Source organism: Neodiprion lecontei, chromosome 1 (genome assembly GCF_021901455.1).
Source record: "Neodiprion lecontei isolate iyNeoLeco1 chromosome 1, iyNeoLeco1.1, whole genome shotgun sequence".
Lineage (NCBI taxonomy): Eukaryota > Metazoa > Arthropoda > Insecta > Hymenoptera > Diprionidae > Neodiprion > Neodiprion lecontei.
Window position 1 is genome coordinate 24,928,179 of NC_060260.1, and position 15,142 is coordinate 24,943,320.

General features: G+C 40.4%; 2 protein-coding genes across 11 annotated transcripts in view; both read left to right on the forward strand.

The window, feature by feature from the left end:
• Positions 1-1,434: 1,434 nt before the first annotated feature.
• Positions 1,435-13,431, forward strand: LOC107227973 (sialin). 6 transcript variants are annotated; one of them, XR_006903078.1, is made up of 9 exons: positions 9,509-9,554; positions 9,647-9,882; positions 10,021-10,266; positions 10,349-10,433; positions 10,948-11,165; positions 11,293-11,442; positions 11,536-11,668; positions 12,032-12,862; positions 12,941-13,431. XR_006903078.1 is itself a non-coding variant. In XM_046732920.1 (9 exons), the coding sequence occupies exons 1-8, from the start codon at positions 9,524-9,526 to the stop codon at positions 12,481-12,483; spliced, it is 1,551 nt and encodes a 516-aa protein (XP_046588876.1). In that variant the 5' UTR covers positions 9,509-9,523; the 3' UTR covers positions 12,484-12,518; positions 12,597-13,431. The 6 variants fall into 6 exon arrangements, 5 of the variants coding, with proteins under 5 accessions (XP_046588896.1, XP_015524790.1, XP_046588876.1 ...); XM_046732920.1 differs by having other exon boundaries at positions 12,032-12,518; positions 12,597-13,431; XM_046732940.1 differs by lacking the exon at positions 9,509-9,554 and adding an exon at positions 1,435-1,456 and having other exon boundaries at positions 12,032-13,431.
• A 548-nt stretch (positions 13,432-13,979) lies between these two features.
• LOC107227967 (carbohydrate-responsive element-binding protein) overlaps positions 13,980-15,142 on the forward strand; it is a 101,627-nt gene continuing 100,464 nt past the window's right edge. Inside the window, exons 1-3 of one of the 5 annotated variants that reach the window (XR_006903242.1) lie at positions 13,980-14,539; positions 14,714-14,837; positions 14,954-15,135. The gene's annotated coding sequence lies outside the window, so the exon portion shown is untranslated. The remainder of the gene's footprint in view (positions 14,540-14,713; positions 14,838-14,953; positions 15,136-15,142) is intronic. The other 4 variants (XR_006903248.1, XR_006903244.1, XR_006903241.1 and 1 more) reach the window with 4 other exon arrangements.

Here is a 15,142-nt window from a genome sequence, read left to right on the forward strand (position 1 = left end):
GGAATAATTACTCTCCAGTTACTGTCCAGTGACGTTATTATTAAGAACAACTAGCTAGCTCGGTTTCCTGCACGTGTATCAACTCAAGCAAGTTGTTTCTGTTTTGAATTCAGTTCGAGGCAAGGTCGCGTTGGTGCGAATTCTAAGCTGGACTCGTTATTAGCATTACTGCGATTACAACTTTGCCGATAAGAGTAAAAATATTTTCACCAAACAAGTGATTCAAACCGCGCATTTCTAGCGATACTGACTGTAAATGTCTATATATATTACACAAGTCTGGTCATGGCTTATCGGTGGAACGTGTGTTCTTTCAAGAATAAAATATTTCAGTCTTGTTTGCTAAATTTTCGTAATATATTTTTGTTTTTCGAAGAACTTGTCGTAGTTTAGTGATCACCACGCGTCATTACGCTGCAACAAGCCCTTACCCAATCAGTTTGCGAGTCAATAGCGATCAGTGAAGTACAAACGACCACTTTGATGATTTGAGTTAGAAGTTCGTCGGGGAAAGTCGCCGAAGCGTCGCCAAAAGAACCCTAACAGTTTTACTGCCGTAAAAAATTGACTTTCCCCGACGAATTTCTCACTCATGTATCTTCTCGGGTCTCATGTATTTGATGATTAGACTCTGTGCAATGCTCAGTCTGCGATTTTCTTGATGATTCGTATTCAAAGTAAGAAAAATCTAGTCAGCATATTGTGACGATGACCGGTAGACTGAACCGTTCACCCTTCGTTGAAGTAACTGATTTTTTTGCTATGGACGTGAAGGTTTAGGGTCTTTGGAAAATGCATTCAATATGATTGAATCTCTGCCCATTATCTTCATTAGTCAAAGTGGACCGATTCCGGTTCCGTTAAGCAGCTTTGAACTAATTGTAAGAACCTTTGACCATCTTAAGTAACAAGTACTGCCTACGCCTGTGCCATAATAGTTTATGCTTCAGTAAAGTTCTCAGTACCCGGGCGACGATCTACGCTGCGTGGAGTGACGCAAAAGGCGAGCCCCCACGAGCTGGTGACCTGTTAGACGAAGCCAAGCGTTGGTCCCTGAGTGATCACGTCCATTCTGAGCATATATTATCAGCAACTTACATTTATACACCACACACGCCAACTGGCGCGAGCTCGATGACCATGCATCCGTTTCAAGCTCAACAGAGCCTCCGTTCTTCGGACTTGCACCGCATGTTATACCGCATACTGGTCGTGTTAGCGCACCCAAAGAGAGTGGGCTTCGCCGTTTATTGACACCGTGGAGCGTAGCACAAGTCGCGAAGTTAAAGGTTCCCACGTCACTTTATCAAGGGCAAAAGTACTGCTAAGGGCAGCCCTGAGGCCAGTCATGCTCAACACTCTGTCATCTTCCCATGATGCTTCTTAGGCGCTCTCATCTTCCTCGTGGTCAAATGGTCCCTGTACCGGTACCTCTGACCCCATCTAAGAAATAGTTGTAAGTACATACTTGACACAGAGCAAATAATTCCCCTCAATTCTTCCCCCATTCCATCTCTTTTAATACCGTTTTTACTCACTGTTGTCGGACTGCCGTTTTCCAAAATTAGTCGAACAGAGATTGCAATTATCTATAAGATTTGGTACCGGAGGTTTCAGAACCATTTTCGGTTTTGTGCTGAATTTAGCATTATACCTAAGAGAAAACTTGAAATATTAAACAGATGGGTAGGAATTATTTTTGAAGAGTGAAAATTAAACATCAGTTTACACTCTTAACTGTTTTCCGTTGAATTTCGAATTCAATTTCTTTTGAGCGATGTACATTTATAGTAAAAGGAAATGAATTTGAATAATTCAAAGGTCATTTCTTATAATATAAGAGTAATTTATTTTCGTCCGGTTACTATTGTCATAGTAAATTCTACCGGGAGGATTTCTTGAAAGTTAACGATGCGAACGATGCTTCACCAGCAAATCGGCAACCGAAGTTACATTTCATACCCAGTAAGTACTGGAAAAGTAACTTCAGTTGCTTATCTGCCGGCGAAACGTCATTCGCATCGTCAATCCTCTAGGAATCCTCCAGGTATAATTAGCATTACTCATAATGTGAAGAATTTTTTAATCATAATCATTATTTTTCCATCCCACCAGTAAATAAACATTGTTGAAAGTAAATTACAGAATTACCGTAAGAATTCAAAAAACAAAAGTTCCGGGGTTGAAAATCACCGTTTGTGAAATTCAGTTTATACTTTGCATTTCTGTAATACCTCGAGATGGAATATATCGACTATTTACGCTAAACTAATGTTTATGAAAGTGTTTTTAAAAATGAACGCGATATGTTACGTCGCGCAATGTAGTATGCCAAATTTCGCGTTCACGTTCACGTTTGACAATGAAAATGACTAAGCTTGAATTTGACTCAAATGAAAATGGGTAGCAATCCTTGAACGTTAAATGCTTCCGCTGAAGATGTATAGGGACATAATTGAAGTAGACAAAGTACCATGGGAGTTCTTATCGGTCAGTTAATCACTCGTTAATCGATGGATATAGGTATGTATATCTTATTAGACGTCACTACTATTCTCTCATTTCTTGCATGACAATACAATATTAATGAGACAAATTTGTCAAACCATGTCACGTTAGGTGACGTAACAGCAGCGGTTGTCGGTCCAAGTTGATGTTACTTATCGTGTCTGCACTAGCTAATATCGCACATAACATGTGCACCTCGCGGTCTAATCGAGCGTTGGATTCTTGCCAATTTTCATTCATTTCAGTATTGCGATGTATTCCCTAATATATTATAACGGTGCCGTATAACTATTTACGAGCCGTATCGTGGGTAGGTAGAGAAACGAAGATTTACACTTGTGTGAAAAATTTATCACATGTTTTACGTGAGTCATCGATATCAGCTCACGAACTTCTAGAAACATGGTTCACGTATAGCTAGTCGAGGTTTACCTCCTAGGAACAAGAAAAGAAGCAGTGTTAAAATTGACTGGTAAAAAATTCTTTATATTGAAAATAACTTGTCTTCGTTGTTTCTAATGTCTATTGAGTGACCATTGAACGATGAACTTGTACACGCGTATTATAATTCGGAAAGTGTCTTGAAAGCTTTTCAAGTCTTCTCTAAAATTTTATGCAAACCTGACAATACTTTAGATTGATTGATATATCATACCGGAGGTTTTATTGCAAAGTATGCATCCAAGTTCGGATTCATCAAGGTATACATGTACGAGATACGTAACAGATCGTTTAGCACAAGGTTAAATTGTTATTGCCAATCGGGTGCGTGTATGAGACAGTTACTTTTTTCTGTACGTGTGTGCCACACCTCCGCGAACTTGGCACGGTGTGACGGGTCAATTATTGTTCATTCTTGTATTCGGCGTTCATTTATTTATTTCTCTCTTATTTTCGCTACGGAAATTGGATGACGTCGTTGCCGTCCCCTCGAGAGTAGAACGACCGTTTGGTTGCACCACGCTGTCGACGCCGCGTTAAGTATTCAGTCGATTGCAATCGTCCGACAGCGCTGGTCAGCACCGCTACCAGTCCGTTGACTTTATACTAACTAACCCGTAGTTCTCTTGGTGCGCACACCGCCACCCACGCAAGAATTTCAAGTGCATCGCCGCGTGCCCATCGTGGTAGGGCACCTTCGACGGGCCAGCTTCTTTATAAATAACAATTTTCACCTAGTGGTTGCTGTTTGCAGACTATATTGTTGACACTCAGTAAGCCAGTCGCAAGCGCGAAAGCGTGGCTGAGAGTGTCGAAAAACAGTTCCGTTGACACTTCAAAATCAAATTGTATTTTGGACATAAGTGCTTCTCCGTTTTGCATTTAACATTTAAAAAGTTTTTTGTTTTGTTATTATCTAATTTGGTTTCCCGGTTTTTTTAAGTAATTAATTAGCTGCCAGGATCGAGTCTTAAGCATGGCATCGAATCGCAGCATTGCAGGTAAGATTTTTCAATCTCGTGAGATACGTGCACTCGAAAATTATTTTCACTCTGAGATCAGGTTGACGTTGGGATGAGATTGGAATAATTTTGTTTGGAGGTTAATTGCGGACGCGGAACGTAAAATTTATTGGTGATTCAACTTCCGGATCAGAGGGGTATCTTTAGAACTCATTATCCGCGCTACGGGAAATAGTTGCGATTGCGTTATTCTGTACTAAGTTTATCGAAATCGATGAAATTTAAAAATCGATGACTCAATACAGTCATTCAAATTGCTGTTAGGATTTTAGTAAATATTCTGACTTGATTAGTCCATGTGCATCAAAAAATCTAAATGTTATGTTCGTTCCGTGATTGGTACTAAAATTGGAGATTTTTGTTAAGTTAGTTTTTTTCAGAGCGCTTAGGAAAATAGGAATAAATAAATTATTCCATCATTGCAACAATTTTAAGAGGGCAGGCAAAAATGTTTTAATTTTTGAGAATTTTTTGAAAAATTGCAGAAACATGGAACTTTGAAAATATGTGTATATTCGTAACTTAGAACCGATTCCATAATAATAGTAACAACATTTTTTTTTCTAGTTGTAAATCCTAAAGTTGTTACTATCGCCTAAAAAAAAATTCAATGGACCTAATCAAAAATAGCGAGGGTCAATATTGGTCGATTTGACACCGTTTCTTGAAAGCCTTCATTCGGTGAAGAAACATAGAATTACTACCTAAACCATTTTGACAACATGTATATGATGTATCGCTTTAATGCCAAATACCGTATACCGTATCTATGATGTAGTAAAAATTGAATATATTATGTTATTTTCAACATGAAACGTAACAAGAATGATAATTCATTTTTAAGGAGGAGAATTTGAACTTTTTCCATTGCAAACATCTTGAAAATACTAAAATATTTACTCGTTTATTACGTATAATTGTGTAATACGTTGATTCTTCAGAACGAAAATCTGAAACTGTCAAGAATATCTTTTCCTGGCTTTAAATGTCTCTCAAGCATAGTCTACGATAGCTTAGAATTTCATGTAGATACGAATTTACACCATCAGTATTTTTAGCCACTAATCCGTGTAAATAGCGGATGCCAAGAAATATAGCGCGATAATGTAACCAACTTAACACTGACGAGTAAAAATGAAATTTAGTGGAAGGCCCGGTGGCTTTCAATGCTATCCGGTTTTGTGGGTAGCATGAAATTTCCCGTAACGAATGCAACAAGTCTCTTTGAGGCTGGTGGAGCTGAAAATGTTGGAAGATCAAAAAATATAAGGGTCGCGATATGAAATTTTCAAAGGTGCAAAAATTGATTTCATACATTTTTAAAGTGTAGAAAGGTGAACTACAAAAAAGGCAATATGTAGAAAGGGCAAAGTAAGTATAAGAAAGCTTTCCAAAATACGTAATCGACAGAATGAATATGAATATAGCAAACCAAAATATGTAAGAGTCAACATTTTGATGATTCTATATTTTTAGTTATGTAATCTACCGAGTAGATTTCGACTTTCTACATTTTAATATTCTACAAATTGGATTTTCACGTTTTTTAAAATTCGACACTGTGAGCCTCGTTTCGTCTGTTTTTGTTGAAGCAGTGTCAAGAAAAGCTGGCTATTATTGGACAGTCAAACCTAGTAACATTTGCAACATGAAAACTGGTGTTAGCGGGCTTAATAGCATACTACTTCTGTATTGATAAGCACCATATAATAATTGTAAAATTGAGACACACGTCTTCTCGGCAATTTTCTTCCTTACGATTCAGCGAACTAAATTTACAATGTAAAGGATTGAAGTCTTTTGAAATGATTTTGTCGCAACTGAAACAGACGTATGTGAAGCATGAAACTAATTAGAAAAATCGTGAATCGATTTCACTTGAAAGCTTATGAATTAAATAAAAATTTGTGCCGCAAAACTTGAAGCAATCTTGTGGTAGTTTTCCAAAGAAAAAAAAAAAAAAAAAAACGTTGCTTGTGTGACATTGGCAAAGCCTTATTCAAAAGCAGACTCACACGCATTCACATCGGCATGAAAATGCGCATAAAGAAAAATTGCAGCATCGAGTTGCGCTGTAACAAATTCAAGCTGATGGCGTATGCAATGGGTGTTTGGGTTTAGTCGATTTATACCTCTTAAATGATGAAATTTGACGTAGGTATCCACGGCCTCGGTGAACCCCTCGCTCGTTCCATGGTTGCTAAGTCGCGACAGATGGCAAACGGTCGACCCAACGGAACGTAAAATTTTATAAAAAACACCGAACGTGACATTCACTGGAAATTCTGCAATATTATTGGCACTCGTAATAAAGTTTTCGAAAATTATTGAGTACTGCCACGAAAATCTTTTCTAATGGATCACATTGCGTCAGCCTTGAGAACAGCTAATGACAATTCAAGGTCTGGTATAATCGACTGTATTTTTTTAATTTCTTTTTGGGGGTCGTTTTTTGCTACTACAATTTTCAATCTCCCAAGAAAAAAAGGACCTGGCGCGCTTCTCGATGTTCACAATTATATCACTTCGTTGTACCGTCTACTTGGCATAATTGGGTATTCCAGACAGACGGGAAGCAAGAAATCCAGAGTATCTATGGGACAGCTTCATGCTTGGTTACCTCACGAAACAATCACTGTTTGATGGCGTTGCTCCGTTTGATCATCTAAAGCCTATTGTTGTTTTTTTTTTCTTCCCAACACATAGTTACGTAACTCCCGTCTTTCAGTGTTACACTCTCGCTTTCAACAGATGAGTTTTTTCCACTTGATTACGGTCTTTAATCCCGGATGCTGGCTGGCAGCTTTGACGCTACCTCCCGGGGTCTTTTGACGTTAGTTTGTTAAACAGACTCACAACAGTTGCTAAAATTTGGCGTGGCTTTAGAGGCTCATTACGCAATATAACTCTATTCGCACATAGCTTCAATGTGACCTCAAATCATCTCACAATGTCTTCTCATACACAGAATTTTTTCATTTCTGACGATATAAGTACTCGTTTGTAACCTTGGATATTCGTATTTCATTTGGCCGAATAGTTTATTCTCTGTAAATTTTATACTGTTTACAAAAACGATTTAATGAATCCATCATGTATTTTCTGCCGTAACTGTGTGTGAATTTCGGGATTCTTTCAGAATGCTTTCGCCCTGCTGTTCGATTTTTGCAAATGATTGATTCATATCGGCGGAGCATGTTTCCATAGCAGTGTAAAAGCATGCGGTCTCTAATATGCCGAGTAAATTTTAATCCCACTTTACTATCTCGATCGTCGAACATTGATCGATCGTATTAATTAACTAACAAAACGGATTGCCTTTAGGCAAATCATTTGCACGTGGATGAAAATTACGTCCGGTACCTGCAGGGTACAGTTTCTGCTTAGCCATGTTTCATGTGGCCTTGAATCGCCTGTTTGCCTTTGATATTTTGTAGCAATTGGCCAGTGCAAAAACGTTTGCGTACCTATTTGATGATTTATTTGTTGCGCGCATTACAGAGGAAACGTGCAATTATTTAAATTGCACTGTGTCGGCCATTACGAGAAATCACACCTATCATCTCGGCATTATCGTTGCTCGGTCAGTAGCGTACGTAACCATCTCAATCTATCACTGATATGACCTAATCGAGGCCTGGAAATACCGCCACGTGCTCGCAGAGCATCTGCTTTGGTAGAAACGACAACGAGATTATCCAAATTACACGTGTAATTACGGATGTTCCTGAAATAATTTGAATATGCTGAATGGAAGTAAACGTTTTCCATCTCCTAAACCGTTTACTTTATTTAAGTGATTTCACGGAAGCGAAACAGCGCCGTAATTTTAGGCCACTTATGAAATTTCAGGCCTGCGATTTCTGCAGCTGCGTTCTTTAAGCGGCTGTGAAGTCTTTGAAATACATAAATACTTCCAACATCCCGCATATTTAAAGTTTGTCAAATGCGCTTAATAAAGTGATTAGTCTCTGGGACGACTCAAGTGTTATTTGAGTGTCAAGTGGCGATTATTACGCAAGAATCCTTGGCTAAAAATTAACAACTCATTATATACACATTCTCAGTCGTGTAAAATTATTAATTAACTCCATACTGCTAAATCAAGTGATTAATTATTTGATTGAATTATATTTACGAATGAAAAAAAATCGCAAACTATTAGCGCTGGCAAAATATTCTAAATTCGCACTCGCGCAAAATTTTTCCTAACATTTCAAAACGCATCCAATTAACAGATTTCCAGACATCTTAAACGCTAATCAGTGAGTCCGTTGTTATATACTTATGCAGTGCAAAGGAATTGTAACTCGTTGAAAAGATCAAACGCCGCATGTTCAGCGAACCGATTCTCCTTTGACTCCAATATAGCAGGAAGCACCAGGGCAAGGCTAAGGCTGTTTATAAATACTTGGGCAAGCTAGACTAAGTCTGTATTTACGGGCGTCACGACGTTTTATACCCAGACATTTCTGACGTTAAGCACCCGGTCACTTGCGCTTGGAACGATACCGTCTCTTTGACTCCAGAAGAATCGAGTCAGGGTAGTGCAATCAAGACAATTAAACAACAGTTCGAGGCACGTTAACTACCAATCAAGTGACTAACGGTTCTCTTATTTAAGGTCACATTTTTCCAGAAAAGACTTATACATCGTATCGCAATCTAATTACTCGGAATCTTATCCCCTTCGATCATCGTTCGTGTCTTTAAAGGCACTATAAATTTGCATGGGAGCCTGTCAAACATCTCTGTAGATCTGCGGATGCCGGCTTTAGTTTTAAACTACTTGTTCTCCGAATCTGAGGTAATTGGTAACGACAAGTACTCACTTTTTGCCGTTATTCCATCGACAATGAGTCACCGTTTGCCAGCTGTTTTATCATGACGCAGCCTTGAGACGCTTGACCATATGAGAACAAGTCGGATCGCAAAAATCGATTCCCCTTATCCACGGTCGGTTTGTCACCTCAAAGAATAGGTTTTTCTGGTCTAAATGACGGTGAAGTTACTTATGTAAATGTGTTTACCACTCGCAATACCAGACACGGCTTGCTTCTGGGGCCTTTGCCAAATTGACGTAGATACCGCACATGTAGGTGCTCGCAATCATCGAATGGCACGTGCAGCCTTTCGACCGGAACAATAATTTTCGAAGAAATTTTACGACAGTTACGTGATAGAACTGTTATCTGTTATAGATATTTCTATAGGCGCGACATCAGCGCCCAACAATTTTTCAGTTACTTATGTAAGCAGAAAAACATTGTGTGCTGATTATCAGGTTCTAAATATAATTTGCGATAGCAAAACTTGTGAAAGAAAGAAAAAAATTCATTTTTTGCTTCAGAATTCGCAGCTATTTGTATGGATAGTAAATTCAGTCATATATTATCAGCAATAACTACTGAACGGACAGATGAAAATTATGTTTTAATGATTACTGGGTTTGACCTGACTACGGGTATCGTATGATTCTCAGCAATTCATTTCCAAGCTTGCAACAGCCAATTAAATTGTTGCCAACCGGCACACAAAGAAACAAGCTATCCATGACTGGTAACCCGAAAAAACTGTGCCATGGTACCAATTAACTTATTCCAAACGTTGACAGCAAAGAAACTTGTTTATTGATCCTCCTCATCCAAACTTAATGACGGAAATTAATTTTTCAGATCGCTTCTCGTGTCGTCAGATGCTGAATATCATGGTGATTCTTGGATTCATGTTGAACTACACGTTACGTGTCAATTTGACGATAGCTATCGTGGATATGGTATTACCCAGTAACAGCACCAGACATTCTACCGAAACCATCGCGGACTCAGGATGCGCGGGATCGGTTGATTTCCATAAAAATTTCACATCTAATACGAGTCTAAATGAACTGGGGGACTTACCGAAAAAACATGTAAATGCAACTTTTCTCTACTTCATTCTGATAATTGGCATCAAAATTGGATTGGTCGGAAGGCTCACCTAACATTCCAAGCACACGGTGCTGCGTTTCTCTTTCAAATTATTGAATATAGGTATGTTAATGTTGCAGCAGGCCATCGAACAAACCAGGTATCCATGGAACGAGTACGAGGTAAACAAGATCTTGGGTAGCTTCTTCTGGGGGTACATCTGCACCGAATTGCCTGGTGGTCGGCTTGCGGAAATCGTTGGTGCCAAAAGGGTGTTTGGGTACAGTATGCTGACCGCAAGCGCCGTCACGCTTCTCACACCGTTGGCAGCGACACTCGGTTATCCTGCAGTCGCGGCTCTCAGAGTGATTCTTGGCTTTATGCTGGTAAGTCGTATCTTGCAATAAATTCAGCAATAAAGTTAGCTTAGAGAGTCACGCCATGCTTACACGGTTTCATTCGTTTCAGGGAGCCACTTGGCCCGCGATCCATCCCATGACTGCAAGATGGATACCTCCAATGGAACGGAGCAAATTCATTGCGAATATGATGGGTGAGATATGAGTGATATTTTCGATGATTGAGACAATTCAAGGTGTGCATTCGGTAGGTGATATGCGCCAAATTTTTTTTTTACACGTATAACGACAGCGTTCTCCAGGAGAGAGTACGGGAAGGAGAACCAGTTTGTTTACAAGTCGAAGAATTGCTGTCATCCTTTGCTAATGTATATATGATTTGATCAATGGTCTCACGCAAACTGAACTGACTTACCTTTACCGTCATAAGTGAAAATTCTGGTCATAGCCGCTTACTAACTTTTTGACCGTCGCGCAATGTGTGACGAATTGTAAGTGTAACGAGAAAGTGATTCGACCTACCCGATACAGGTCTAATATACCCTAATGTTTCCTACGATGTCGAATTTGCGGATGCAGGTGAAGAATACTTGAGCGGGCGTAAATCATTCGGAGACTGTCTGTAAGGGTGCGAAACCGATGAACGCTCACTCTGAATTGTGGAAATCGTAAAAGAAACATGCCTGCACGTCTTGGACCATTTTCCAGCATCTTCTCTCGGAGCGGCGATCACGATGCCGATATGTGGGTTCCTGATTGCTTCGATTGGCTGGGAGTCGGTCTTCTATGTTACCGGTGGAATCAGCTTAATATGGAGCATCGTCTGGTTCTTTGTTGTCTATGATTCTCCAGCTCAACACCCTCGCATCTCAGCAGAGGAACGCCGGTTCATTGAGGAGTCCATCGGGACGACTTCCACCTCAAAGGTGCGTGCCTTTAAAACCACTTGCGATCTTAAGACGGAAATGCATATTCGATCAAGCGTAAGCACTTCCTGCGATCGATACTTTCTCACATCCAACGCTAACGATCTGTGCAATTTATGGCTTATAGCACCTGGCTGTACCGTGGAAGGCGATGTTGACGTCTGTCCCAGTTTGGGCAATCATCGTCACCCACGGATGCAGTGTTTTCGGCTACTTTACGGTGGTGAATCAGCTGCCAACTTATATGAAATACATTCTGGGCTTCGAAATTAAAAAGGTATAAATTTTTTATTATTTAACGCTTCCTTCAAGAGTCTTGCACGTGTTTAGTTTGTTCAAGATTCCCAAATTCTTTTTTCATTCTTCTCAGAATGGTCTACTTTCGTCCTTACCTTACCTAGGGAAATATTGTTTCGCCGTGTTGACGTCATCTGCAGCCGATTATCTGAGGAGAACTAATAAGCTTTCAGTGACAGCGATTCGTAAGAGCTTCACTGCTTTCGGTAAGTAATGACGAATTCTTGGGAACGAATGAATGATACCAGTTGGGAAGGTCAATTAGAGAAAAAGTTTGACACGAATTATATTTTATTCACTCAAGGTTCACAATGAGAGATCATAGTGGTTAACAGAACCGTCATTTCATCGTTTTCATACATTAAAAAAATACGTAGAGCCTTTAGTAAATTTCATACGATGTTTCGTTGTCAAAGTAAAACTAATATCTGTAAGCATTCTCGGCTCCTTGTAACATTAATTAGTGATAATAAGTTGGAACAACAAGCATTCGCTCTCTTGTCTGTTATTGCCCATATTGTAAGGTCACTCGGGAGTTAATTGTCACTTATATTTACATTTCATTACAGCGGTAATGACTCCTGGACTGCTGATGATCGTGCAAGCTTTGATGGGCTGTGACCGGATTACTTCTGTGGCGATATTTACAGTCGCCCTGACGATTAACGGCGGAGTAACCGCTGGATACTTAGGAAATGGCTTAGACATTGCCCCGAATTTTTCCGGGACGATTTTCGGGTTGGCCAATACTCTTAGTTCTTTAGGAGGCTTCTTGAGCGCCGAAATGGTTGGCTCGTTGACTTTTGAGAACCAGTCTTTCCCACAGTGGAGGATAGTGTTCTGGATTCTTGCTGCCACCTATGTGTGCGGTGGTCTGACCTTTACGTTCTTTGGATCCGGAAAACTTCAGTCTTGGAATAGCCCAAGGAGCGATGGAAGTATCACGGAAAAAGAGCGGGCTCTGGAGAACGGCAAATCACCCGAAGAGGTCATTCCTCTGAAAGACAAGACTGAAGTATGAGCAGGGGGTGACAGGTCGACGACTCAAATGTCAAGGCACGTAAAGCTGTATTGGATATAAATTTTTCCTTCCGGTTCATTGTTGGCTTGGCTCTAACAATGTGGAAATCACAGTATTTTATTAGGCTACGTGATGCTCGAAGCTCAGCAGGAAACTTACGACAAAAATTGTTCAGTGACAGTTTTGTGCGGGCACGAAAACTAAGAGGAACTTGATGCATGTTAAATTCTAACAATAAGGACGGGGCCAATCGATTCATTGAAATAACAAATCTTGAGGGCGATCTTTGGGGTACATGAAGATATCAACGACGGGCTATCTTTATTGACGCAAATGATTGACTGACAAAGGATGCAGTTGAATTGATATATCGACGACAGTGAGGAACATTCTTCTTATTGTATCTTCAAAGTAACAAAACTTGCAATCATATTCGTGTGTTTTTTCCGCTATACAGAAATTGAAACTCATAGTGACGATGAATTTTTCGAGAGCTGCGCATCGGTCGGGTAGGAAATTGTTGCTCTGCCGGTAGTTTAAATATGAAAAGCGAAATGAGTAAAAAAATAATCGCATGAAAATGATTGAGGAATTTGGAAAGGACATAAGGCGACATGGAAGAGATTTCACGTTTTGACCAACACCACTTGCCAAATTAACTTGTCCGCTGGGGCTATTCTAAATATGTTCCGAAAAACAATCTGCCATCATTATAAGCACTCGGAACAGTCTTAAATTTTAAATGTACACAAACATCTATTGTCAAGCTTGGTATTTCTTTATGGTTCTAAACTTTTAAGTATAACTTTGAAATTTGGAATGAATCGATCGCAAGGTTTAAGAAGACTGCATCAACATTGCATCAGACGGGAGGTATATACGTGAGAACATTACCATTTTGTAAATTGTATTTTATCGAAATATGTAAATAAAGATTTAAGTTTTTTACATCGATATTTCTCAATTTATAGTGAACCATGAGCATCTTTGCCTCTGTCACGGGAAATGTAGGCATGTTCCAATAATGCATCTCCAATCATTTCCCTCAACCAAAAGGACACCTTGCATCGCAGGTGGTGACAGTTTTCCAATAAAAGAGTGATCCCAATCGATTCATCTGTATGTAAAAATTTGTCTTGATAAACTCCGAGAGGATATACGGGTGAATCATTAGGTGGGACTCTTTGATATCAATAACCAGATTCTACGGCATTGAAACCTTCCTCATCAGCGACATTGAACTTTGGTGTAAGCTGAGAGATAATAATTGAGCGCTTACATTCGAGTTATCATCAAGCATCGCTTGATCATTACTTTATCACAGATTTGATCAACAGACGCTCGACCGGCGCACTCAGCGCACACCGAATGCGGTTTCTGTTGCTTCGGTATCGATCTTTCTAACGATTCAGAACTTCTGTAAAACCCGAACACTTAAGCATGAGATACTTTTGATTTACCGACCAGAAAGTGACGCCCAACTGACCGACAGCTTCGGTGCCAAACGAAACGCGAATTGCGTTAACAATTGGAGAGTAACAATCTCAGTCGGTAAATGGTACTCCCAGTCTTACCAGATAATGCGAGTGCAACAGAAAAAGGCGTTGAACCTATCCCCCACGAGATGGCGCAGGCTTCCTGTTGCTAGAATTCCGATGCTTTTCCCCCCACTTGCGACGGCGCAGCTGGACAGTCGACGTTGCGGCTCTGTGGCGGTGCTGAACAATAGTTGGACGAGCTTTTTCGAACGGATTTGCACAATCTGTTATTGCGGGTGGGGGAACGGCGCAGATGGTGGACGTCGGTCGTGAAACGGCGGAGTGCGTCGCGGTGGCCGGCGTAGTGGCGCCCTGCGTTGCGATGCTGCTCGCCGTGACGCGTGGCGCTGCGGCGCTCTACGCTCTCATCAGGAGTCCAAACCACTCGAGGAGCTAAGAGCGCCGGGACGTCACCGCGACGAGAGTTCCCACTCCTTACACAAGTCGTAACGAGATATCGATTACACGCCGAGTCCGACAGGGAAGATATCGCGATGCATACACGGACGCGCGACGCGGTGTGTTTAGAAAAACTATTCGCATGAAATCTAGGAAGATAAAAAGAGTTGAAAAATTGACCGTACGCAGATCGTAGGCTATTTAACTGAAAAACGAGTACAAGGAAAAAAAAATTTTTTTTTTTGAAACAGGTGCGAAACTTGACAAAATGTAACGTTTTCTTTTTGTTACAGGTATCGCAAAATCTGATGACCTACGCTTAATTCTAATTGATCGCTAAGTGATGTGAAACTTGATAGTCCGATTGCTATAAATAACGTATGGTATGCTGAATTCAATTAGTCAGCTTGTTTGCGGGTAAGAAAAAAAAAAAAAAAAAAAAAACAGCACACTTATATACATACGAGTTACAGCGTTCGCGCGAGATCGTATATACCTATAGATATGTAATACCGTTTCGAAAACGTTCGTAGTCGCGATTGCCAGCGAGGTGGTGTGGATTGATTCAAAAGTTGGCAAGAGGAGGAGGAGGAGGAGGAGGCAAGATTATTTCTTGCGCCCCCGAAGGCCATCCCAGTGGCCTCGACGCCCCGCCGCCGGGTCCGTAGCCATTTTTCCCAGCGGAACGGCGCCGCCGTCGTTCTCATCGCGTGCTGTATGTA